The sequence below is a fragment of the Scyliorhinus canicula genome, chromosome 11, assembly GCF_902713615.1.
Source record: "Scyliorhinus canicula chromosome 11, sScyCan1.1, whole genome shotgun sequence".
NCBI classification, from domain to species: Eukaryota; Metazoa; Chordata; class Chondrichthyes; order Carcharhiniformes; family Scyliorhinidae; genus Scyliorhinus; species Scyliorhinus canicula.
This window is the reverse complement of record NC_052156.1, coordinates 3,378,421-3,405,142: the sequence shown is the minus strand read 5'-3', so window position 1 is coordinate 3,405,142 and position 26,722 is coordinate 3,378,421. Positions and strand designations below refer to the sequence as shown.

General features: G+C 46.2%; 1 protein-coding gene across 2 annotated transcripts; it reads left to right on the top strand.

Moving 5' to 3' along the window:
- The first annotated feature begins 14 nt into the window (after nt 1-14).
- si:dkey-156n14.3 (zinc finger protein ZXDC) lies at nt 15-25,765 on the top strand. 2 transcript variants are annotated; one of them, XM_038812115.1, is made up of 10 exons: nt 15-1,013; nt 4,000-4,152; nt 4,635-4,713; nt 5,370-5,500; nt 6,682-6,852; nt 8,972-9,642; nt 13,651-13,735; nt 18,112-18,272; nt 21,175-21,276; nt 24,210-25,765. In XM_038812115.1, the coding sequence occupies exons 1-10, from the start codon at nt 65-67 to the stop codon at nt 24,291-24,293; spliced, it is 2,586 nt and encodes an 861-aa protein (XP_038668043.1). In that variant the 5' UTR covers nt 15-64; the 3' UTR covers nt 24,294-25,765. The 2 variants fall into 2 exon arrangements, with proteins under 2 accessions (XP_038668043.1, XP_038668044.1); XM_038812116.1 differs by having other exon boundaries at nt 874-1,972.
- Nucleotides 25,766-26,722: the final 957 nt, after the last annotated feature.

The window sequence follows — 26,722 nt, the reverse complement described above, 5'->3', positions numbered from 1 at the left end:
GACTGGCTGAACTCCGCTCCGGGTTTGCGTCGCCGTTCCCGCCAGAGCCGCGGGGAGAACGGGGATGGATCGGCAGGGGCCGGGCCCGGGCCTGAGCCTGGGCCTGGAGTGCCAGCAGCTGCCGGGCGCACAGCCACACGGAGCGGAGGAGGCGGAGGGCCGCGGACGGACCGAGCCCGACATCCTGGTGCTGCTGAGCCTGGGCGGCGAGGCCGAGCTGGAGGCGGGCGGGGAGGGCGCGGGGCCCGGCCTGGGGCTGACTGTCAGCCCCGAGGCCCCGCCGCGCCCGGCTCCCCCCGCTAGGCCCGAGCCCCCCGCCGGCCTCTCCGGCACCATCACCATCAACAACCGCAACCTGCTGGTCCGCATCGAGAACGGCCTCCTCCTCCTGGCGGCGCCTGGTGCGGGGGAGGCGGCGCCGAGCGCAGGCCAGCCCCAGGCTACGGCCTACCCCGAGCCAGAGTCCGAACCGGAGCCGGGCCTACAGGAGGCGGGCAGCCTGGGCCTCGAGTGCGGGGCCGGGCCGGCCCCCGGCGCTTCCTACGGGGACCTGATCCTAACGGAGAGCGGGGATGTGCTGATGAAGCTGTCCGAAGGCCTGGGGTTGGATCACGGCGCCAAGGCCTCGGGCCCTGCCCTGTACCCGTGCCCCGAGCACAACTGCCGGGAGGCCTTCGACAAGAAGCACCTGCTGAAGGTGCACCAGTTGTCACACAGCCCGCGGCCTTTCCGCTGCAGCGTGCCCGGCTGCGAGTGGGCCTTCACCACCTCCTACAAACTCAAACGCCACCTACACTCGCACGGCAAGCTGCGGCCCTTCGGCTGCCAAGCCGAGCGCTGCGGCAAGCGCTTCACCACCGTCTATAACCTCAAGGCCCACATGAAGGCCCACGTCCAGGAGCTGGCCTTTGTCTGCGAGGTCTGCTCGCAGCCCTTCGCCACCGCCCTCAAGCTCAGCGGCCACCGGCGCAGCCACTTCGAGCCCCAGCGGCCCTACAAGTGCGACGTGCCGGGTAAGCCAGAGCCAAACCCAGACACGGGCTATCGGGGGGACCGGCAGAAGACACTCGATAAAGTTCCCCACGATAGACTGTTCGCTAATGTTGAATCAGGTGGAATTATTGATCTGGTTAGGAAGGTGGGAACAGGAATACACCATTTAGTGAGATCGAGGCTGATCTGTGGCCTCCTGCCTTTGGCCTTTAACTCCTTAATATTTTTGCTTTCCAAAAGTCTATCTCCGATTTAAAATTAACAGCTGATCATGCATCAATTGCTGTTTGTGGGAGAGAGTTCCAAACCTCTACTGCCGTTTGAGTGAAGAAGTGCTGACTAACATCTCTCCTGAACGGATTGGCTTTAATTTCTAGACTGTGCCCCCAGGTTTTAGAATCTCCAACCAGTGGAAATACTTTATCTTTATCTACTCTGTCTTTTCCTGTTAATGTCTTGAAGACTTTGATCAGATCACCCCTTAACCTTGTAAATTCTAGAGAAAATTTGTATAATCTCTCATAACATAAGCTCTGAAGTCCACGGGTTGAATGATATGGGTTCTTCAACTGGGTGTGGGACATAGAACCTGCGTTTGTTGCTTCATCTGTTCACCTTTATTAGCAATATAGTTGATGGGGTGGGGTCATACATCAAAGTTTTCCAGTGACACAAAGATAGGCAACATTATGCACAGTGTGGATGGGTCCATCAAATTGCAAAATCATGAATAGATTAAGTAAATGGACAAACGGATTTCAATGTGGGCAAATGTGTGCTCTTCCACTCTGTATCGCGGTAGAACAGGAGAATTTCAAACTGGTGAAAAGTTAAAAACATTGGAAATTCAGAGAGACCTGGGCTTCCAGGTACGGAGATCATGTCATAAAGATAATAATCAAAAAGGCTGAAGGAATGCTGGCCGTTATATCCAGAGGGCTAGAATACAAAGAAATAAAAGTCCCTGCAATGATAGAACGTAAGTAGCAGGGGCTGTATTTGGTCATTTGTTTGAGTAGGTTGGGCCTGTACTCATTGGAGTTTGGAAGACTGATGCAACCTTAGAAAGTGAGAGGTTGTTTCCCCTTGTGGGAGAGCCTCGGGCCAGAGGGCATAATCACAGAGTAAATGGTTGCTCATTTAAGACAGCGATTGGGGGAGAGGGGGGGATTTCTTCTCTGAAGGTAGTGAACCTGTGGAATTCGTTACCGCAGAGAGATGGAGAGGCTGTGTTGTTTATTATGTTCAAGGCTGAGATTGATTTTTAATCAGTAAGGGAACCAAGGATTATGGGGATAAGGAGGGAAAGTTGAGGATTATATCAGATCAGCCATTTTATTGAATGGCAGAACCAACTCAATGGGCCGAATGGCCTAATTCTGCTCCTCCGTTTTATGGTCTTTCGAGCCTATGGAACCATTTAAGAAATTTGTGGCTGATCTATTTAAACCCATCTTCCTGCTCTATCCTCCTGTTCCTTAATTCTTTCAGAACCCATAAATCTATCTGTACTATGACAAACTCACAATATACTTTCAGAAGGAAGTATTGTCCTCTGAAGGAAAGTTCACTCAGCTTCCAAGTGTAAGATTACAAGGAGCGATTAAATAAAGCAGAGTTCTTGTCCTGGAATTGTGAGAGTTCAGGGGTGATTTGGTCAATGCTTTCGGGGAACATTTAAGGGAGATTAAAAAAATATTACTGCTGATTTAGATTTTCAAGAGTTTTAATTAGGAAATACTCTACACCCGCACAATATTGGAAGTCCCTTCCACCAGAGGCGATTATTAGTCGATCAGTTGTTCGTTTTAGCTCTGAGACTGATAGAATTTTTTCAGCTTGAACTATTGAAGGCAAAGTTGGGAATTTGGTCACAGATCTGCCATGATCTCGTTCAGAACAGGCTCAAGGGGCCTCCTCTGTTTTGATGTTCCCAATTGGCAGCAGGGGTCCCCTCCGAGCATCCATAATAAGGAATATGTGTTTGAAGGGAGAAAATGACAGAATTCTTTGGAGGTGGGGCAGAAAACAGGGCAGTTGCACAACTTTCAAAGCACCGACACGATGAGCTGAATGATATACTGTCGTGAAAACCTCTCCTATGGGAATTAGTTAGAATTGGACATGAAATTGGAGAGGAAATGTTCATGGCTGTATTCAGTACAGGTGGAAAGCTGTCCTGTTTAACCCGACACCTCAGCTTTTACTTAACGGCAAACATGGAGATGTTTCCATTTGTAGGGGCAATACAACAGCCACTAATAAATCTAATCAGGAATTTAGAAGATTCTTTACCCAGACAGGGGTGAGAATTTGGAACTCGCTCCCACAGGGTGTGGTTCAGGTGAAGAGTATCGAGACATTTAGAGGGAGAGAGAAAGGAATGGGAAGTTATGGTGAGAAAAGTTGGGTTGAATTTTCTGCAACTGATTTGCTTGTAACATTAGAATGATAAAACACAGAGAGACCCAAGGCTGTACTGTAGATGCTGCAAATATTCAGCAGGTGTGGCCACACCTGGGCAGGATAGAAATGGCCAACGTCTGAGATCGATGACCTTTCACCAGAACAAAAAGTCATCAACCTGAAGCATAACACAAGACAGCATATCAGGTTTTATTACATGTAGAAGCCATTCAGCCTCTCGGATGTTGAAGGACAGTACACCGACTTGATTGGTTGGTGTCTTTAGTTGTCCAGACGAGCTAGTTTTTCAACAACAATGTGACAGTTTTCCGTAGCACTTCAAGGGAACACAAATTTGACACAGCTCGGTTAAAGTGATAGGTGGAGAGACACGGGCATTATGACTATGGTCCAGACACGAGGCTACCCGTGGATAGTGTGGGGAGTTCCCATACAGCTGCATGTCTAGGATTCATTGCGTTCTATCGACGCATAAATGGACACTTTTTTTGTTTTTGCATTATTAATGCAGACCAATATCTGGAGATGGCCATGTGTGTGTTTTGTTTTAAAGCTGGCAAAACTCATTTTCTGTTGCAGGTTGCGAGAAGACGTTCATTACCATCAGTGCCCTCGGATCTCACAACCGCTCCCACTTCCGAGATCAGGAACACTTCATCTGCTCCTTCCCAGGCTGTGACAAACGTTACGACAAAGCCTGCCGCTTGAAGATTCACCTGAGAAGCCACACGGGTAGGCTGATAAGTGGGGCAGTCTGGTTCAGCCAAGATTTCTTCTCTGGAGCTCTTAAAGGAATCTCACTCTGGTTAACTGTTATGACAGGACTGTTTAAAACAGGCTGTTCAGCTGTAAGTATTGATGTTTTCAGTGGAGTCACTGTAATGTCAAAACAGCTCCAGTTTTCAGAGATGGGAAGCTTTGTAGCTCTTCCCTTTGTGTGGAAACATTTACAATTTCCTTCAATTGGAACAGCCTTTTCCTGTTTCAGCCTGGCGACTGTAGACTCTACTGTCGTTGCAGACAGATGCAGAATGCATACCCTTCCTCAGTCTTACGGGTTTGGTGCATTGAGTGCTATGAGGATGCTTTCCAAATTGTGTATCATCACCGCTGGGTGTTAATGTTTTAACTTGGTTGGAATGCTGTAAAATTTCTGAGCTCAACTGGAATAATTGTCGCCGCAGATTTTTAAAAGGACAATCTTTCTTGTGCAGGTGAAAGACCCTTTATATGTGACTTCGATGGCTGTGGCTGGTCATTCACCTGCATGTCAAAATTACTACGACACAAAAGGTAAATTAGAAAGCCCAAAAATCAGTGTTGGTCTCCAGGGGGTTTCCATCAGACTGTGTGCGCAAAGCTGCAATTTATAAATTGAAATTTAGCACAGTGTGGTCACTGTTGTAATGTGAAACACAGCAACCAGTTTGTACAGAGGACCCACAAACAGCAGTGCAATAATGAGCAGATGATTTGTTTATCGTGATGTTGGCCACGGCATTGGGGAGAATTTCCCTGCTTTTCAAAACAGTGCTCGCTGCTGAGCTGTGGCTGACACAGGATTAGACAAATGGCCCCCGCACTCGTATGCTTTAAACTTCTCATTTCATTCCCAGGATCTCGAAACGGTGAAATGCCCCCGTCTTCTCTTACTGTCACAACCTAAACGTTTTAAAATGTTATTTAGATCAGCCATGATGTAAGGAATGGTGAACAGGTTTCGGGGCTTAATAGCTTCCTGTTTCTAAAACTAGCCTGTTGTTAGCTAGTCGCTATTGTTATTTCCCCTCTTTTTTACCCTTTGCAGCCTTAGAGCTTTCCTCATGTGTGACCTTTAGTACCTCACCCAGCTCTCAAAATAAACTGTGTCGTGTTTCCTGGTGCAGCCCTTTCACAGCCTGAAGTTGCAACGTGACGAGCTCTAAAACAGTTTGTTGTATTTCCTCTAGGACCCACGAAGATGATCGGAGGTTTGTCTGCCCTGTGGATGGATGCGGCAAATCATTCACCAGGGCAGAGCACCTGAAAGGGCACAGCATCACTCACCTCGGAACCAGGCCGTTTGTTTGTCCTGTCGAAGGTGCGTCCCAGCTAGTCTGTGTGGGTACAGGAGTCATACTTTAGTTCCTTGATAGTAAAAGAGCAACTGAGTGCTGGGTAGGCCAGAACGAAAAGGTTACCAGTTAGTCAGGTGAGACTCTAAGCAGGTGTGTGATGGAGTTCTCTCCAATTGCCTGGTGGCTAAAGCTGTTGAGGCAAATATCGGCCAGGACATTGGGAAGAATATGTTAGGAATCTTTTCTATCCACCTGAGTGGGCAGACGAGGCCTCAATTTAACATCTCACCCAAGCAACAGCACCTCTGAGAGTGCAGCGTTCCCTCGGTAGGTTAGGGGCTCGAGTCTCTGGAGTGGGACTCTTCAACCTAATCTGACTGGTGAGATTGCGAGTCCCAGCTGCTTCCTAATGCCTGCCATGCGGGCCTGTACAGCAATAGGTGCTATATAAATACAGACCGTCCTCCGCCATTCCTCAAACTCCTAAATTTTATAACCGATGTTTGTGTTTCAAGTCCCAGGTGTAACAGCTGAGTTGGGTCACACATTGTAACACAACATATTGACAGTACAGTAATGTTCTCTCCTCTGCCACCAAATTATTTTAAGAGTAATAATTTATTCCCCCAAAAGATCACAAGTTGAATTCGGAAAATGTTACGAAACGTTGGAGAAAGGATTGCAAAAATGGTGTCAGCACTGAGGGGCTAGAGCAATCCGGAGAAAGTGAACGGGTTGGGCTCCTTACTTTAGGTAATGAAAGGGTTTGACATGGTGGATCTACAAAAGATGTTGCCTGTTGTGGGTTAGTGGGAGTGTTAACCTAAGCTAGTCACTAATACACCCAATGGGACATTCAGAAAAACCTCTCAAACCCAGAGTGGAGAAAATACTGGAGGGAATGGTTGAGTTGCATTTAAGGGGAAGCTGGATAGACACATGAAGGACAAAGGAATAGAAAGAAATGCTGATTGGGTGAGATGAAGAGGGATTGGAGGAGACTCACTTGGAGTCTAAACACTGACATGGGTGGAAGGCCTGTTTCTGTGCTGTACATTAGATATTTTCTGTATTTATACAGTTGTACGTTTTCTGCATGTATACATTATGTATTTTGTATTTGTTCAGATGAAGATATTGGAGGTGTGGGGCGTTTTTCTAGAATGAATTGTCTTTACATAATGCAAGTTTCCCATGTGCGCAGGTTGTGAAGCCAGGTTCTCAGCACGTAGCAGTTTGTACATCCACTCCAAGAAACACCTAGAGGATGCAGACAAGGTGAAAACTCGCTGCCCTCTCTACAACTGCAGCAAGCTCTTCAATTCTAAGCACAGCATCAAGACCCACATGATGAAGCAGCACAATATCAGCCCTGGTATGGTCACCTTGACTCGCTCGATCTCTACTTATGACTGTGGCAGCATTTCCTGGTCTTGGCTAGAACATAGAACATACAGAGCAGAAGGAGGCCATTCAGCCCATCGAGTCTGCACTGACCCACTTAAGGCCTCACATCCACCTTATCCCTGTAAGCTAATAACCCCTCCTAACCTTTTTGGACACTAAGGGCAATTTATCATGGCCAATCCACCTAACCTGGAGAATTAGCAGAGGAGGCAAGACCATGGAGGGATTTGGACTGTGGGGGGGGGAAAACCGGAGCCCCCGAGGAAACCCACGCAGACACGGGAGAACGTGCAGGCTCCGCACAGACAGTGACCCAGCGGGGAATCGAACCTGGGACCCTGCCGCTGTGAAGCCACAGTGCTAGCCACTGTGTACCGTGCTGCCCGCAGTGCAGGATTATAGGAACTTTATCCTCCCACTGGCCTGTTTCAGTGGACACCCTAACAATGGGCTATCCCAGTCAGTGATTTTTGAAGCATTGGGCTCCTGCCCCTCCTTTCTCCCAACAATCATGTCAGCAATGTTTCTGTACCTGGGTGCAGAAGCGATGTTTCCTCGTGGTGTTCCTAGTTTTCACACTGTGGGTGGCTGAGGTTACACCTGTCAGTGTTGGCTGGAATGTAATATCTGGAATTAGCTTCTGCTCTATGTTGTTACATTTCGGTACATAGGAACTAGGAGCAGACTCGGCAATTCAGCCCTTCGAGCCTGCTCCACCATTCAATCAAATCATGGCTGATCTCTTCCTGGTCTCAAATCCACCTCCCTGTCTGTCCACCATATGAGCATGTGAGAGGCAGTTGGGCCTCCTAATGGGGCAGCATGGTAGCAGAGTGGTTAGCACAGTTGCCTCACAGCTCCAGGGTCCCAGGTTCGATTCCCGGCTTGGGTCAACTCTGTGCGCAGTCTACACGTTCTCCCCATGTCTGCGTGGGTTTCCTCTGGGTGCTCCGGTTTCCTCCCACAGTCCAGAGCTGTGCAAGTTAGGTGGATTGGCCGTGATAAATTGCTCTTGAGTGTCCAAAAAGGTTAGGTGTGGTTACGGGGATAAGGTGGAGGGTGGGCTTAGGTAGGCTGCTCTTTCCAAGAGCCGGTGCAGACTCAATGGGCCAAATGGCCTACTTCTGAACTGTAAATTCTGTTGATTTAGCCACCGACTCTATCCCTCTCCCTGGCAACAGGCTAAATCTGAACCAAACCGTTGGCTTTGGTGTTGTGTTTTGACCCTTCATTATCAAGACTACCTACACCCATCTCCATAACGTGGCCTGACCCTGCTTCTGTCTTAGCCCATCCACTGCTAAAACTCTCATCCATGACCTCTTTACCTCGAGACTATTCCAACACTTGTCTTGCTCACTTCCCATCTTCCACTGACCACAAACTCCAGCTGATAACTTGCACCGAGTCCAGTTCGTTAGTCACCTCCTGTTTGTTGACATGCATTGACTTGCCAGGAAATGTTCAATTTAAAAATGCTCATCCTTTTTCAAATCCCTCCATGGTCTTGCCTCCTCTACTAATTCTCTTTACCTCATTCCCCTACAAACCTCTCCTTAAAACCTACGTCTTTGACCAGGGATTTTGGCCACCTGTTTGAACACTCCTGTGAAGCACCGTGCGTTATTTACTTTGTTGAACGTGCTATATGAATACAGGTTGTTGTCCGTGACACATCCCTCTCTGACTGATTAGTTTGATAGAGAAAATCCTGAAGGGTTTGTTTGAGTAAATAAAGATAAACTATTTACAGTTATTGGACAGTCCAAAATTCAAAGGATACAAGTTTGAGATAATTAGGAAAAGCACCAGGGTGGGTTTCAAAATATTTTTACACAGTGTAATCTGGAATTCACTGCCTGGATAGCAACTTTCGAGGGGAGCTGGATAAATACTTGAAAAGGAGATAGTTGCAGGGCTCTGGGGAAAGTTATGGGGAGTGGACAGATTGGATAGCTTTACCAAAGAGTTAGCACAGGTAACATTAGGCTAAAGTAGCCTCCACCCACAATGTGTTTCTGTGATTTTAAGTAGAATTGGTAGTGCCTGCTCTGAATTGATAGATTTTCTGAACATCTCTGTTTCAGATTTGTTCTCCCAGTTGGAAATGACGGGCTCCTTGACCCCAAGCAGTGAGCTGACCAGCCCGAGCCAAGGCGACCTCAGCAACGTGGACATTGCCTCGCTCTTCACCACCGTCCCTGTCAATCCAGTCAGCATCTCACCAGATATATCGCTTGTCAGCTCTGGAATCCTGACAATTGACGCTGCATCTGTGGGGTCCACTCTTGGAGGGGCAGTTTCTGTTAACAGCAACGCCATGGTGCAAGCCTCAGACCCTCTTATCGTAGCTGCCACGGATATGTCGCACACCATAGACAGCAACCTGGGCCTCACTACGAGCGTCTTGCAGCAAACTAGCTTGAACTTGGACGGTGTGCAGCCAGTCAGTACGGAACCACTAGGGTCCCTGAGTTCCTTGTCGATGCGATCTGCGGGAGCCTGTCAGGAACTGCAGGGTCTCTCATCCAGTGGGGCACTGACCCCTTCCAGCAGCCTGGGGGGCAGCCACGTGCCAGAACTGTTAACTCCAACTAAAGTGGAACATCACATGCTGAGTGTGTCCGATATGATGAGCCAGCAGGAAACGGGCAAGGTGGTCACCCAGTTTGTCTTCTCCAATTTAAACCCTCCGGCTGGCAACTTTAGCGCACAGAAAGAACTAGAATTAAACATGGTGCCCTGCTGCCCCTTTCTGGTAGGTAATGACTGTGTTGAAAACTTCCAATCGTTTAGACAGTTCTGATGGGGTGAGATTGAGCAGGGTTGGGAAGAGCTGGTGTGGAGTATAAGCACCAGCATAGACTAGTCGGGCTGAATGGCCTACCTCTGCTGCAAAGCATTGTGCAATTCGGGTCTCATTGAAATGGAAGGTTTATAAGTTCAGGAAGTGAATAAGTTCATTGTTCAACTAACCCACACACACGAGAATATATGAATTAGGAGCAGAGGAAACCACTCACCTTTCCAGTTTGCTTCACCGCTCAATATGATCAGTGGCTGATCAGATTGTAACCTCAATCCCACATTCCTGCTTCCTCCGCCCCCCGATAACCTTTCACCCCTTAACAAGAATCTAGATACCTCTCTCTGCCTTAAAAATATTCAAACACTGTCTCTTCCGAATGAAAAGAAAATTCTTACCTCTGTCCCAAATCAGTGACCCCCTAGTTCTATACTCTCTTACAAGAGGAAACATCCTCTCCACATCCACCCTGTCAATAACTCTCTGGATCATTTATGTTTCAATCAAGTTGCCTTTACTCTTTTAAACTCCAGCTGATACAAGCCTAACCTATCCAAGCCTTACCTGATAAGACAACCAGCCCATTCCATATATTAGTCTAGTAAACCTCTGAACTGCGCTTTTTATACCTCTGAGAATGTTCATTTTCACAAATTATACTCCATTTGCTAGATCTGTGTCCACTCACGGAAGCCATCTATCCCTTTGTAGCCTCCTTAAGTCCTCTTCACAACTTCCTTTCCTACCTATCTATGTGTCATCAGCAAATTTACCAATCATACCTTCGGTTCCTTCATCCATGTCATTTATGTGAATTGAAAAAAGTTGAGGCCCCAGCACCGATCCTTGTGGTACGCCACTCGTTACATCTTGCCAACCTGAAAAAGACCCAACTATGCCTACTCTCCTGCTAGCTAGCCAATCTTCTATCCATGCCACTCACGCATCCACACCATGAGCTTTTACTTTCCGCAATAAACTTTGATGAGGCACCTTCTCAAAGCCTTCTGGAAATAGAAGAGCATATCCACCGGTTCCCTTTAAACCACAGCACACTCTTCAAAGGACTCCCAATAAATTGGTTAAAACATGATTTCCCTTTCACAAGACCATGTTGACTCTGCCTTGAATTTATCTAAGTGCCCTGTTATAATATCTTTAACAATAGCGTCTCATATTTTCCTATTACAGAATGTTAAGCTAATTGACCTGTAGTTTCCTGTCCTCCCCCTTCCCCCACCACCCCTCCTTTGAATAAAGTTACATTTGGTAACTTCCAATCTAAGGGAACCGTCCCTGAATCTAGACAATTATGGAAAATTAAAACCAATGTATCAACTATCTCATTAGCCACTTCTTTTAAGACCCTAGGATAAATTCCATCGGTATCCCTGGAAGTTTTATCCCGCAGTTCCCAACAATGTGCTCAGTGCCACTTCCCTGGTGATTGTAATTTTCTGGAGTTCTTCCCTTCCAATTCCTGACTTACAGCTATTTTGGTGATGTTACTGGTATCCTCTATATAGAGAAGGCTGATGACATGGCATCTCTTTAGTAATTCCTATACGAATTTCTACAGGACCAACGTTCACTCTAGTTTTAAAAATATCTTTAGAGATCTTAACTATCTGTATTTATATTTCTAATTAGCTTTCTCCTGTACTCTTGATTTTGCCTTCCTTATTAATCTTTGTCACTCTTTGCTGTTTTTTATATCTTGTCCAATTTTGTATTCTGACCTGCCACCCTTTCTTGCACAATTATATGGTTCTCGCCGTGGAATTTTCCTTTCTCGTTAGACTATGTTTATTCTGTGTATTCTGAGATACCACCTTAACTGTCTGCCACTGCATCTCTATTGACCTATCCCATAGTCTAATTTGCAAATTTAACTTTGGCTAGCTCTGCTTTCATGCCCTCAGAATTACCCTTATTTAAATTTAAAATACGAGTCTTAGATCCACTCTTCTCTCCCTCAAACTGAATGTAAAATTCAATCATATAATGACAGCTACTTCACTATAATGGCATTAATGAATTGTCCTCATTTTTGCACAATACCAAGTCTAGTAAGCTTGCTTTCTCTGGTGCTGTTCTAAGAATCTATCCCAAAAACATTTTATGACCTTCTCATCAAGGCTGCAGAGATTTAAAACACCCGTCAATATCGCCAGATCATTCTTACAAGTTTCCAGTAGCTTTGACAAAGAGTCATCGGACTCGAAACGTTAGCTCTTTTCTCTCCCTCCAGATGCTGCCAGACCTGCTTGAGATTTTCCAGCATTTCCTCTTTCGTTTCAGATTCCAGCATCCGCAGTAATTTGCTTTTTTCTAGTATTTCTTCCTTTGTATTGAATCCTAGCATGTGGGTACTGTTGGAGGCCTGTACACCACTCCTACAAGTCACATCTGATCTGCCTTTATCATTTTTCATCGTTACCCAAGTTTCTCTCCAGTCCTGAACCCTGGCATCGGGCAGGCAACACAGACGTCTGGACTCGCGTTCTCAACTGCAGAGAATGGTATCTGCGCCCTGACTATTCTGTCTCCTATCACTGACACATTCCTCTTGGTTGCCACTGCTTGAATGGCATCCTTCACCATGCTTAAACTCCTCATCCACCTTGCAGTCCTACGCGCCATCCACACGGATAGCAAGCACCTCGGACCTGTTGGACAAAGTCAAGGCTGAAGCTCCTCCATCACGACATGCTGATTCCCCAAACCTGCCTGACTCGCAGTCATGTCCCCCTGCCCCTGACCAACTCTGATGTTCTGCCTAAGCTAAGGGACGTGACTCCCTCCTGGAACAAAGTGTCCAGGTAAATCGCCTCCTCCCTGATGTCCTGTAATATCTGCAACTCAGACTCCAGCTCAGCAACTCTGAGCCCAAGTTGCCTAATCTGCAAACATTTTCTGCATTGTCCAGGTTTGAAGTTCATTCCACAGATGCTGCAGTCACTGCACACCACCAGCCCTGCCATTTCTGTCCAACCTCATTTACTTCATTAGCCAATTAGTGAATAATTTACACAGTTAAACTAATAGAAAGTTGCACTCGCCTCGCCTAGAGACACGGGAGGAAACTGTAGACTACTAGATGTACAGGTGCACAGTTCTTGTGGAAGGATGGAGTTGACCTGATGGACATATCCAAACCGATTCAGGAAAGCGGGTTGATGTGTGAATTGTCTGCTGGTCTTAGCTATTGAACAGCAGTGAATCCACAGCAATTCCTTGGATGTGAATGCCTGTTTTATGTCAGAGGCTTGGTTATGCAACATTGCAACAGCCATTTTTACCCGAATGCTTTTAGCCGGAATGAGGGATTTTGGCTGGAGGAACTGTGATTGTTCATCTTGGAGTGGAGATGCTTGTGTGGATATTGACCAGAAATGTTCAACGTCCAGAGTCTCTGATGAGTAGATTGGGCGAAACAGTTTCCACCGGCTAGTAATCAGAGGACAAAAGGGAGAAGAGACGTTATTTCATGTAATGTGTTATTGTCATAAAGTCATTATGACATACAAAGATTCATTCAGCACATCTATTGATGCAGGCTATGTGTAATGCAAGTTTATTTCCTTCACTTTGGAACTCTGAAGAGCACTTGATGCTAGGTTATTATAAGTTTTGTAACTGCGATTGGTAGATATTTGTTAACCAAAGGTTTTGAGGGTTATGGAGGGATATATGGAATTAGGTTGCAGATCAGCCACAATCTCGCTAATGTCAGAGCAGGCTGCTTCTTGCTTGTGTTGAGCTTGAACTCACAACATTCAGATTCATAGGTTAAAGCTTTAGAAGCAGCATAACAAGTAAAGCCAGTCCTGAAATTATAGAACTATTATTAAAAGCTACTTTTCAGCACATTGACCTTTGCTGCCATTGAGTGCTTACCTTGACTATCTGTACATGCTGTTTGCTTTGCCTTGAACTAATTAATGAAGTGTTATCTAGGAAAGCGGGGGATCAGCTCGGACAGACTACAGGGCTATTCAGCTTGCTAAGAAGAGGAAACAAAAGGGAGTTGGAGGTAACACAGGTAAGGACTGCCCTTTCAAAGTTGACTGAGGAAACTATGCTTTTTCTGGTTCTATGTCTACTGGGTGTATTTACAGCTTTTCTTTTTCCATTCCATTTGTCATCTCCCTGAGCCCCCCACACACCACCTGGTAGGGAGGTAGCTTTGGGATCACAGCTCGTGCTGCCCAATGACTGATGTCTGCATGAGGTGATTAAAGCTTCACTTTTGGAAAGAAAGTCTTGCAGTTATACCATGCCTCTCGTAACCTGCGGATGTCCTGAAATCCTTGGCAGCCATTATTGTTGTAATAGAGGTGACCGTCAGTAGATGCTAAGCAAACTCCCGCAAAAAGCAAGGAGTAAATGACATTCAGTGATGTAGATTGAAAGGGGGGCAAATATTGGCCAGATGAGAGGGAGAACTCCCCTGAATTAGCCATGGGATTGTTTAATACAACAAGATGCTTTACCAAACAAAATCTGATACTGAGCCCCTTAATTAGAACAAATAGGTGCTTGATGGCCGACGCAGACATGCTGGACAAAGGGCCTCTTTCTGTGCTGTAAAACTCTGACTAGGGACACTCGACAGAGGATCAAAGGTTTGGTTTTAAGGAGCATCTTAAAGAAGGCAAAAGAGGTGGAATTGTTTATGGAGGAATTCCAGAGCTTGGGGCCTGATGGGTAAAGGTGTGGCCACCAGTGGAGAAATGATGGAGATAAGGGGTCAAAATCTGATCGGGGTGGATATCTTGGAAGGGTTGTAGGTTGGAGAAGATGTCAGAGATTATGTCAGACAAGGCCTTGGAGAGATTTGAAAATAAGGATGGGAATTTTAAAATCAAGAACTTGCTTAACTAGCAACAATGAGGACAGATGAGACCTCAGTTTAATGTCTCACCCCTTCAGTAAAACCTCTCTGACATAGGGAGCAGGAGTAAGCCATTCGGCCCCTCGAGCCTGCTCCACCATTTAACTAGATCATGGGTGAACTTCGACCCAACAACATTTTCACGCACTACCCCCTATATCTTGATATTTTTAACATCTAGAAATCAATCAACTTCCGTCTTGAACATACACTGACTGAGGATTGGATTTGGTTATTGTCATGTGTACCGAGGTACAGTGAAAAGTATTTTTCTGCGAGCAGTTCAACAGATCATGCTGTACAAGAAGAGAAAATACATAATAGGGCAAACGTAAAATACACAATGTAAATACATAGACACAGGCATCGGGTGAAGCTTTGGATTCAGTACCACTCAGTAGAGAAGATGTGTGAAGAGAACAAAGAAAAGTACAGCACAGGAATAGGCCCTTCGGCCCTCCAAGCCCGTGCCGACCATGCTGCCCGACTAAACTACAATCTTCGACACTTCCTGGGTCCGTATCCCTCTATTCCCATCCTATTCATGTATTTGTCAAGATGCCTCTTAAATGTCACTAACGTCCCTGCTTCCACCACCTCTGGCAGCGAGTTCCAGGCACCCATTACCCTCTGTAAAAAAACTTGCCTCGTACATCTACTCTAAACCTTGCCCCTCGCACCTTAAACCTATGCCCCCTAGTAATTGACCCCTCTACCCTGGGGAAAAGCCTCTGACTATCCACTCTGTCTATGCCCCTCATAACTTTGTAGACCTCTATCAGGTCGCCCCTAAACCTCCATCGTTCCAGTGAGAACAAACCGGCTTTATTCAACCTCTCCTCATAGCTAATGCCCTCCATACCAGGCAACATACTGGTAAATTTCTTCTGCACCCTCTCTAAATCCTCCACATCCTTCTGGTAGTGTGGCGACCAGAATTGAACACTGTACTCCAAGTGTGGCCTAACTAAGGTTCTACACAGCTGCAACATGACTTGCCAATTTTTATACTCAATGCCCCAGCCAGTGAAGGCAAGCATGCCGTATGCCTTCTTGACTACCTTCTCCACCCGTGTTGCCCCTTTCAGTGACCTGTGGACCTGTTCAACTAGATCTCTCTGACTTTCAATACTCTTGAGGGTTCTACCATTCGCTGTATATTCCCTACCTGCATTAGACCTTCCAAAATGCATTACCTCACATTTGTCCGGATTAAACTCCATCTGCCATCTCTCTGCCCAAGTCTCCAAACTATCTGAATCCTGCTGTATCCTCTGACAGTCCTCATCGCTATCTGCAATTCCACCAACCTTTGTGTCGTCTGCAAACTTACTAATCAGACCAGTTACATTTTCCTCCAAATCATTTATATATACTACGAACAGCAAAGGCCCCAGCACTGATCCCTGCGGAACACCACTAGTCACAGCCCTCCAATTAGAAAAGCACCCTTCCATTGCTACTCTCTGCCTTCTATGACATAGCCAGTTCTATATCCACCTTGCCAGCTCACCCCTGATCCCGTGTGACTTCACCTTTTGTACCAGTCTACCATGAGGGACCTTGTCAAAGGCCTTACTGAAATCCATGTAGACAACATCCACTGCCCTACCTGCATCAATCACCTTTGTGACCTCTTCGAAAAACTCTATCAAGTTAGTGAGACACGACCTCCTCTTCACAAAACCATGCTGCCTCTCGTTAATACGTCCACTTGCTTCCAAATAGGAGTAGATCATGTCTCGAAGAATTCTCTCCAGTAAGAGATCCCATCAGACCACAAGAGGGTTGTTTAGGAGTCTGGTAACAGCTGACATCTACCAGGTGATGCAGGAGGTGGAGGAGGCATCGGTAGAGGAGCTGAAGGCTAAGTGGGAAGTGGAGCTGAGGGAGCAGATTGAGGAGGGGACATGGGCGGACGCCCTGGAGAGGGTGAACTCCTCCTCTTCATGTGCGAGGCTTAGCCTCATCCAGTTCAAGGTACTGCACAGGGCTCATATGTCCGGGACGAGGATGAGCAGGTATTTTGGGGGTGAGGACAGGTGCATTAGGTGTTCGGGGAGCCCAGCGAACCATGCCCATATGTTTTGGGCATGCCCGGAACTGGATGAATTCTGGAAAGGGGTTGCAAGGACGGTGTCGAGGGTGGTAGGATCCAGGGTCAAACCAGGCTGGGGACTCGCAATATTTGGAGTTGCGGTGGAGCCGGGAGTGCAGGAGGCGAAAGAGGCCGGTGTTTTGGCCTTTGGGTCCCTAGTAGCCCGGCGGAGGATCTTGTTGCAATGGAAAGATGCGAGACCCCCAAACGTGGAGACCTGGATCAATGACATGGCGGGTTTCATTAAGCTGGAGAAGGTCAAATTCGCCCTGAGGGGGTCGGTACAAGGGTTCTTTAGGCGGTGGCAGCCTTTCCTCGACTTTCTGGCTCAACGATAAGGAACTAGGTCAGCAGCAGCAGCAACCCGGGGGGGAAAAGGGGAGGGGGGGGTTTCACGGGGGTATTGTTTATGTTAATTTAATTAATTTATTTTGTTGTTTATTGGGTTTGGGTGGGGTGGGGGGGGTTTCGTTATATGCGTTGTTACGGGTGCCGGGGGGTGTTTATTATTGTTATTATTATTGTTGTTCTGTTGCTATACATTTTTCAAAAAATTTCAATAAAAATTATTTTTTAAAAAAGGAGTCTATAACAGCGGGGAAGAATCTGTTTGTGTGTGTTCTCAAACTTTTGTATCTGCTGCCCGATGGAAGAGGTTGGAAGAGAGAATAACCCGGGTGGGAGGGGTCTTTGATTATGCTGCCCGCTTTCCCAAGGCAGCGGGAGGTATAGACAGAGTCAATGGATGGGAGGTGGGTTTGTGTGATGGACTAGGCAGTGTTCACCACTCAGTAGTTTCTTGCGGTCTTGGGCCGAGCAGTTGCCATACCAGGCTGTGATGCAGACAGATAGGATGCTTTCTATGGTGCATCTGTAAAAGTTGGTAAGAGTCAATGGGGACATGCCAAATTTCCTTAGTTTCCTGAGGAAGTACAGGTGCTGTTGTGCTTTCTTGGTGGTAGCGTTGATGTGGGTGGATCAGGACAGATTGTTGGTGATGTGCACCCCTAGGAATTTGAAGCTGTCAACCATCTCCACCTTGGCCCCGTTGATGCAGACGGGTGGTGGAAGCAGAGAATAATCTTGCACGGTTCGAGTGGGGCTCACTGGATTGCTCCATGGGAGCCAGCATGGACTCAATGGGCCAAATGGCATCTTTCTGTGCCGTGAATGACTTGTAAGTCTCCCACCATCTTCTGACTTGGGAAAAGCATAACCGACATATTGTCCTTTATCCTCCTGTAGAAATGCACTGGCTTTTATGGAGTAGTTATCATCAGAAACATGCTGGGTTGGGAGTTGTAAATGAGGGGCTCTGAGAAAATGTGCAAAAGTTCCTTTTACTTTTCTCTTTTCCACTGCCTGCTCCCTCCCCCTCTCTGCTCCCTCGGTGCTAACTCACAATAATGTTTTATCCCATTTTAAGAGAGTACCAACGGTGCTGGACAAAGGAAGAAAGCCAACAGGGGACAGTCCACGCCATCCACTGCTGTGAGCCAGAATTGTCGCTTCGGTAATGTTATAATGCCCACTGGTGGCCTGACTATCCGTGACCCGACTACCTACGTCCAGGCACAGCTATTGCAGGTAGGACTTGCTAGTGGCTGCAAGCATCAGTGTTCAATACAACATCTGGTGTCTCAGCTTGGTCTCAGCCTACTTTCAGTAATGTCCACGAACAGCTTCGTTTTTGGAACTCGTAAAGAAACATGCAGTCATTATGTTTAAAAACAAAACCCCTCACAGGCCTTTATTGCGAGGAGCCTGGAGTACAGAGGTAGGGAAGCCTTGCTCCAATTGTATTGAATTTTGCTGAGTACTCTGCAGTTTTCATCTCCATTACTAAGGAGGATGAACCTGCCTTTGGAGGCAGCAGAGCGAAGATTGCTGGATTGGTTTCTGGGCTGAAAAGCTGTGCACACAGTCTATGTTCTGTGGAGTTTGGAAGAATGAGAGGTGATCCCATTGAAAGGACCGTGATTATGAAGGGGCTTGGCAGGGTAGACACTGAAAGTTGTTCCCCAGGTTGAGCAATCTGCAACATGGGCTCAACCTTGGGATAAAGGGTCAGTTGCTTTGGACTGGGATAAGGAGAAATTTCTTCACTCGGGGTGTTGTGAATCTTTGGCATTCCCAGAGGGTTATGGATACTCAGCTGCTGAATATATTTCTGAAAGGTAATCAGTAAGGTGCCGCATTAAAGATTACTGCTCAAGGTTAAAGCTCATGGTGCTGGAGGTGACATATTAGAATGATTAGAGGATTGACTAACAGGAAATCAATTGGGGATAAATGGGATAAACTGAAAACCAGTGGAGTGCTGCAAAGATTGGTGCTGGGGCCTTAACTAGTTACCAAAGTCATTAGTGTAAAGTATAACAGGACTATATTGGAGCCAAATTTCCTGATATGAAGGTGGGACAAGCATTTGTGAGCAGGATAGAATCTGTAAAGGGTGAGAGAAAGAATGTCACTGGGCAAACCATGGCAGATGGAGTATATTGATGTAAACCGTGTGGTTGTCCATTTTGGCCAGAATTTCACTGGACTGTTTAAAGCAGCCTGTTTTCTGACAGTAGAGCATTTTGATTGACTGGGGCAGTTAAAAAACAATTTTGAGGAGAGGGGTGTTGATGGTAGCTGCAGGTGTGAATTGTTTGTGAGAATAAGGACAAGGTGGCCGTGAGGGAAGTGGAGAGAACTTTGACAAAGAGTTAAACATGAGGGGGGGTGGAAAAATCACAACATTGCAGGAGTCAGGACGGGAGGGTCTAGGCTCCTGAGAGACAGTCTTAATAAAGATATCCATGGGCTCCTCATACCCAGAACTGGTGATGATGGAATAGCAGAAGATGGTTGCAGGAGGCAGTTTGAGACCTGTCGGTTGGGATTGAGCTGCTCTGAGGCTAGGAGGATTGAGCTACAGGAAGAAGTGGGATGGGCCAGCCAGATCCATTAGTGATGCCCCTGTGCGCTCCAGTGTAACAATATCATAGACATGAGCCCGAGGAAGATCCTCATCTGCAGAGTAGACTTAAATAAAACATTCCGAATGTGTCTCCAGGTTTGGCAGTCATAGTGCTATTTATATACGGCAATGAATTTTCATTAACCGTTCTTAATCTAGCATCAAAATATATATTCCAACAGTGCCTTAAATTCACAATATGAAATGAAATGAAAATCGCTTATTGTCACGAGTAGGCTTCAATGAAGTTACTGTGAAAAGCCCCTAGTCGCCACATTCCGGCGCCTGTTCGGGGTCGGAATATGACAGGTTGATCAGAACCAGGTGCCAGGCTGCTGTCTAATGGATTTTTAATGGGCCTTTGGGAGTTTACTGACTGTGGGAGGAGTAACTCCTGTTCTTGTGGGAGGGGTAACTCCTTCTGTCCTTGTGGGAGGGGTAACTCCTTCTGTCCTTGTGGGAGGGGTAACTCCTTCTGTCCTTGTGGGAGGGGTAACTCCTTCTGTCCTTGTGGGAGGGGTAACTCCTTTAAATGTTTCATGTGTTATTTTTGATACTGCTGTCTGGAATCCCTCCTTCGATGTTCTCAAATGACTAATTCAGTCAGCTGCAGCTTGATGTTTGATCTTTTAAGTTGAAAATTATGAGTTTATTTACATCATTGCTATATAACTAAACCCGTTTAAAGACATCAGTGAAGGGGGGCTTTTCAAATGGTGTCCTTATTACTGGAATAGAGAATATCAAGGGAGATGAAATTGAGGATTCCAACTTTGGGAAAGGATTTGAAAGAGTAAATGGTGAAAGGTTGAGGGGCAGCAGGGTAGCATGGTGGTTAGCATAATTGCTTCACAGCTCCAGGGTCCCAGGTTCGATTCCCGGCTGGGTCACTGTCTGTGTGGAGTCTGCACGTCCTCCCCCTGTGTGCGTGGGTTTCCTCCGGGTGCTCCGGTTTCCTCCCACAGTCCAAAGATGTGCGGGTTAGGTGGATTGGCCATGCTAAATTGCCCGTAGTGTACTAATAAAAGTAAGGTTAAGGGGGGGGTTGTTCGGTTACGGGTATAGGGTGGATACGTGGGTTTGAGTAGGGTGATCATGGCTCGGCACAACATTGAGGGCCGAAGGGCCTGTTCTGTGCTGTACTGTTCTATGTTCTATGTTCTATGTTTCCTCTGGCTAGTAGATCGGTCAGTAGGACGCAGACTGGAGGATATGTTGTTTGACAAGTTAAGCAACTTTGCAGCCTGTGTGTTTGGACTTGAGTTGCTGTTACCTTCGATGTCCATTTATATAACAGATGGGACACTATAGAGGGTGGGCAAATCAAGGGCTGCTGTGGAGATTCTCCCCTGACCATGATCAACGCGTGTAGAATTGTGGGGCCAAAATCCTTGCCATTATTCCAAAAGTGGTCGACTGCTATGATGGGAACTGTCGGGATTGTTTTTGATGAATGGGCTGAATGGCCACCTTCCATCAGTTTCTACCTTCTGATGTACATTATTAAACATTTCATTTTAGGATGACCCGTCGGGAGATGGGGATCTGGCCTTCCAGCTCACGGCACAGTCGACAACATCCCATTCACAACTCACTGTTGATCTTCCTGTCAATATTCTACAGGTACCACTCTACAGAGATGTTACTTCATAAAACCTGCTCTCGGATTCCTCTCTTAGAGCAAAGAGATTAACAGAAGAGTTAATGGGAGTGATTTAGTACTGAAAATCAGGAGGGTTTTGAGAGAACAAGGAGAACTGTTACCAGGGAGAGTAAGCAGGAGAACATAGATTGGAGAGCACAGGCAGGGAGTAATGATCATGTAATGAGTTGTGATCGGAAATCTGAATGGGTAGTCAATGGAAGCATATTCAGTAGTAACATTCAATGGGGATTGAATAAATACTCAAAAGGGGAAACATGCAGGGCTAAGAGGAAAGAGTGGGGGGTGAGACTGATCTAATAGCTTGTTCAAGGAGTCAGAACAGACAGAATGGGCCAAATAGTTTCAATATCTTGATTTTGAAATGGGTCCTCATGGCTCGTTAATCTAAAGCCTTACCTGATCTGCGTTCATACCCTTGAAATAGCTTCAGGAGTTTCAGACAGATTACACTGTCATCCAACGTGCATAACTGTTTCTGCTTTTGGTCTTTTGAGTATTGACATCCATAGAAATCCATCACTGCTTATGTCACTGAGCACGTTACATATCCCTCATGATTTCCATTGACTTCATTTTGATAAGGCTCCTTGATGCCATACATACAGTCAAATGCTGCCATGATATCAAGGACAGTCATTCTCATCTCACCTTTAGCGTTCAACTCTTGTCCATAGAATCCCAACAGTGCAGAAATAAATTGTTTGGCCCATCAAGACTGCAGCGACCCTCTGAAAGAACACCCTCCCGAGGCCCACTCCCCTGTCCTATACCCGTAACCATGCCTAACCTGCACATCTTTGGATTGTGGTAGGAAACCGGAGCACCCGGAGGAAACCTATGCAGACACGAGGAGAATGTGCCAACTCCACACAGACAGTCAGCCGAGGCTGGAATAGAACCCGGGTCCTGGTGCTGTGAGTCAGCAGTGCTAGCCACTGTGCCGCCGTGCCGTCCAGGTTTTGGAACGTCAGGAGCTGAGTGACACTGGAGGAACTCAAACTGAGCATGGATTGCGGTGGTTCAAAAAGGCAGCTCACTACCAGCTTCCCGAGGGCTTTTGGGTATTTAGCCGTTCCTTGATAACCCCTGAAATGAATCAGATTGACTGAAGACTGACATCTCCAATGCTGGGGACCTCAGGAAGAGGCAACACTGGATCATCCAATCAGCAGTTCTGGATGAAGATGTTTGCGAATGCTTCGGCCTTGTGGTGTGATGGGCTCTCCCATCATTGATGACAGGCTGCACATGGAATCTTCTCCATCAGGAGGGGAAATTTGCAGTGTTGGCAGGTCCAGGTGTGTCTTTGTCATGTCCGATGCCCTCTGACCTGCCCCTTTTGTTATTCCCAGTTGGTACAGCGAAATGGCTTTTTAAACATTCTTTCGAGAAACTTTTTAAAGTTTCGAGAAACTTTAAAAATATCCTCTTGATTACAGCTCATTCCTGTCAACAGGAGATTAAAGTAAGAGAAGGTGTTAATAAGACTGTTCTCAATAATCACAGGCACAGCCTTCATGAGGACAGCATTTGTTACCCATCTCGAATTCCCCCTGAAACGAGAGCTGGAAACTAAGACCCGATCCCTACTGGTCTGGAATTACATCAGATGGAGAATTTCTTTCCCTGAACAACATCGATGAATTAGATGGTTTTTTATGACAATCTGATAGTTTCATGCTCACCATTACTGATGATGTGGAGATGCCGGCGTTGGACTGGGGTGAGCACAGTAAGAAGTCTTACAACACCAGGTTAAAGTCCAACAGGTTTGATTCAAACACTAGCTTTCGGAGCCGCGCTCCGAAAGCTCGTGTTTGAATCAAACCTGTTGGACTTTAACCTGGCGTTGTAAGACTTCTTACTGTGCTCACCATTACTGAGACCAGCATTAGCTGAATGTAACTTTTTCAGCAGGTGGGATTTGAACTTGTGTCTCTGGATCTTTTGTCCGGGCCTCTGGATTAGCAGTCCAGTATCAGAACCATTGCCTCCAGGGATCCAGTGGGATTTAGTGGGGATCTGTATGCCCTTTCATCGGAAGGATTTTTGGACTTGACTCCACTAGAAGGTGGTTTAGTTGTTAATCTGGCCTATCACTGATGGAATCGCTATCCTTTGGATGGTGCTTTGAAGACATTGGCTGCTGATGTGACCGTCAGAGCCTCAGACCATGATTTAAAGAGCAAATGTTCTTGCTATCCTATGGCCAGTGTTTGGCCATGTCAAAAAGCCGGCTAACTAGTCATTTCACTATTGTTTTCTTGGGGGGAAACATTTTAAGATATTTTGATGGTGGAATTTTACAATCTACATCACAGAAATGGCATTCATCCCAGTTTGTCTGAGCTGGTGTTTCTGTTCCATAAGACTCCTCCCACCCTACTTTATCACACATTATCCGTCTATTGGATTCCTGTCCGCATCGTGTGCTAACCTAGCTTCCCTCTTAATTGTATCTGCCATTCACCGCAATCACTCTGCCTGGTGGTGACTTCCACACTCTGCGTAAAGACTTTCTGCTGAATTCCTATGAATTTATTAATGACCATCTTATATTTATGGCCCCCAAATTTTTGACTCACTGGAAGTAGAGACATTTCCTTTATCGAACCCGTTCACAATTTAAAAGACTCTGGTTAGGATATTCCTCCGCCTTCCCTTCACAATCATACAGCACAGAAGGAGGCCATTCGGCCCATCCTGTCTATGCCATCTCTCCAAGTGGGCAATGCGCCCAGTGCCATTCTCCCACCTTCTCCCGTAACTCAAAAGGGTCCTTCCGGCAAAAGAAGCCCAGCCTCTTAAGTTTTGGGTGCTGTATAAATGTGCGTCTTGCTTTAGGTGTAGGATTAGTGTTACTAACTGATGTTTCATTTCATCCTTCCAGGAGCCTCACCCATCAGTGGAGGATGACAGCACTGGCAACTCCCAGTTTACTGGAAGCACGATAAATCTCCAGGACTTGGAGTAACTGACAGTACGATTCGGGTCCAGCTGATGAAATTTGCACTTTCTACAGAGCCAGGCACAATCCAGGAGCTGGGAGATTCAGATTGCTGCTTCTGGAACTGTTGACTGGCCTAATGCTGGAAATCACAGAGGTTTCACTGTACTTCTGAAAGTGTAATTTCCTGAAGAACGCAAGCTGCCCAGAGTTTGAGGGTGAACGGAAACCTGAGCTTTAAATTTTGGCCTCCTGGAATCTGCAGCTTAGGGGATGTCTGCTGCTGGAGGAATGAGAAAAACCTGGCACCTCAAGCTGAAGGTTTCGCCTCCACTTTTAGAATTGCAACTTCTGGGAAAAGGCAGTAATTCTGAAGTTAACATGAGGGTAACGCATGTAGCTGTCAAGGCAACAAAGCTTAACTGGTCTCTGAGAGGTGTGCAGTGGACTTTTCCATTCCTTTCTACATCTGCCTTAAAGAGATGGCCTGGGATCAACTGGGGATGGCTTATAGCAGCTCAATAAAACTGGAGTGTGTCTGATTCCTGCTGTTCTGATCTGAGCTGTCAAATCTCTAAATGGTTTTACTGTACCGCAGTGTGCACGGGAGACAGAGACTTCTCACTGTTGAGATTTTGAAACGAAAATCTATTAAGCCTCCTCCCAGGTCCGATTCCAAGGAATCCAGTGCTGTTCTCTAAGAATGGATTATCATCGACATCAGTGTGTAAACTGCCTGTCTCTGGGACCCTTGGCAGTCATTAATGCACCTCATCTGGCCTGATGTTGTGGGGCTTGTGTAAGAATGACCACACCGTAGCCGGGACGCTTGGATTACATGTTACTATGAGTGAATGAGTCTGACGAACGTGTGTAAAGTTTGTCTCGTCATTCTCTGCTCTCTGGATGTTTTGTCAGGGAATGTGAACCTTCTGCTGTGTCAGCTCGTCACCACAAACCCGGCCCCCTTAACTGGTTTAAATATGTATATTTTAAATGTTTTTATATTGTACAGTATGTATATTTATTTATTCTTTTGTACATTTCTAAAGAATATTTGCGTGAAAGGAGATTTTGAGTGAGCAGGAATGATTGAATTTGCACTCATTTCTGTGCCTGTGGATACATGACGCACCATGAAAGAGCAGTGAGATGTACGGTCGGGCTGGGGGGGACGTGTTGTGCATTTACTGAGCATCAAATCTCAGTGAGGAGAGAAATGGACTCCTGACAACTTTTAATTTTCACAATTGAACTATTGGGACAGGCAGGGGAAAAATTCCCCCCCCCCCCTCTCTCTCGCCTCGATCCATCCCGTTCCGACTTTTGCGATTCTGACACAGACACACTGCAAGTGTTAAAACTACTTAATGGCCTGGTTAATGCTTAAGATTTTGAAACTTCAAACTTCCTATAATTTGTTTGTCTGTGTTGTGGCCCAAACTCAGGCAAGGCAGCAGATTTATATTAACAAAAATAAATGGAATTTTGGCACTTGTCTCCAGTTATTGATCTTTTCCTGGACGTTAAACCTTTATCGTAGTACCAAGCGTTCATTGCAAAATAAGTTTTTGTGCACAGTCATACTGGTGGCTGCCACTTCCGCCTGAACTGGCCTTTGATTAGTTTATGTTGTTACAGCAAACTACGCATTTAGTATAATGGGAATGGTCTGACGGAATACTGTTTAAGTTATTATGATATAGCAGCAGAATTAGGCCATTTGGCCAACAAGTCTGCTCTGCTATTCGATCATGGATGATCTCATCCTGACCTTAACTCCACCGTCCTATCCGTTCTCTATAACCCTTCAACCCATTACTAATTGAAAATCTGTCTAACTCTTCAAATGTACTCACTGTCCCAGCATCCCCCGCACTCTGGGGGAGCGAATTCCACAGATTCACAAGCCTTTGGGAGAAGTAATTTCTCCTCAAACTTGCTACCTCTTATCCTTAGACTATGCCCTCGTATTAGAATGCCCCACAAGTGGAAGCATCCGCTTCACATCTACTTTATCCAAACCTTTTCGCATCTTGTATACCTCAATTTGATCTCCTCTCATTCTTCTCAACTCTCAATCTCTGGAATCAATCTAGTGAACCTCTGAACTGCCTCCGATGCCACTACATCTTTTCTCAAATAAGGGGATCAAAACTGTGCTCAATACTCCAAATGTGGTCTCACCAATGCCTTGTGTAGTTGCAGCAACACTTCCTTACCTTTATACTCAATTCCTTTAGCTATAAATGCCAACATTCCATTCACTTTCTTTATTACCTGCTGTACCTGCATGTTAGTTTTCTGCGACTCATGAACAAAGACCCTCAGATCCCTCTCCATTGCAGCACCCCATAGTCTCTCCCCATTTAGATAATTAGTTATCTTCCCATTTTTCCGACCAAAATGCATGACCTCACACTTACTTGCCCACGTTAAACTCCATCTGCCACATT

Coding starts and splice junctions, on each gene's coding strand:
- si:dkey-156n14.3 (XM_038812115.1), top strand. CDS start 65: ATGGATCGGCAGGGGCCGGGCCCGGGCCTGAGCCTGGGCCTGGAGTGC. Junction 1,014..3,999: donor CTACAAGTGCGACGTGCCGG/GTAAGCCAGAGC, acceptor TTTCTGTTGCAG/GTTGCGAGAAGACGTTCATT. Junction 4,153..4,634: donor TCACCTGAGAAGCCACACGG/GTAGGCTGATAA, acceptor TTTCTTGTGCAG/GTGAAAGACCCTTTATATGT.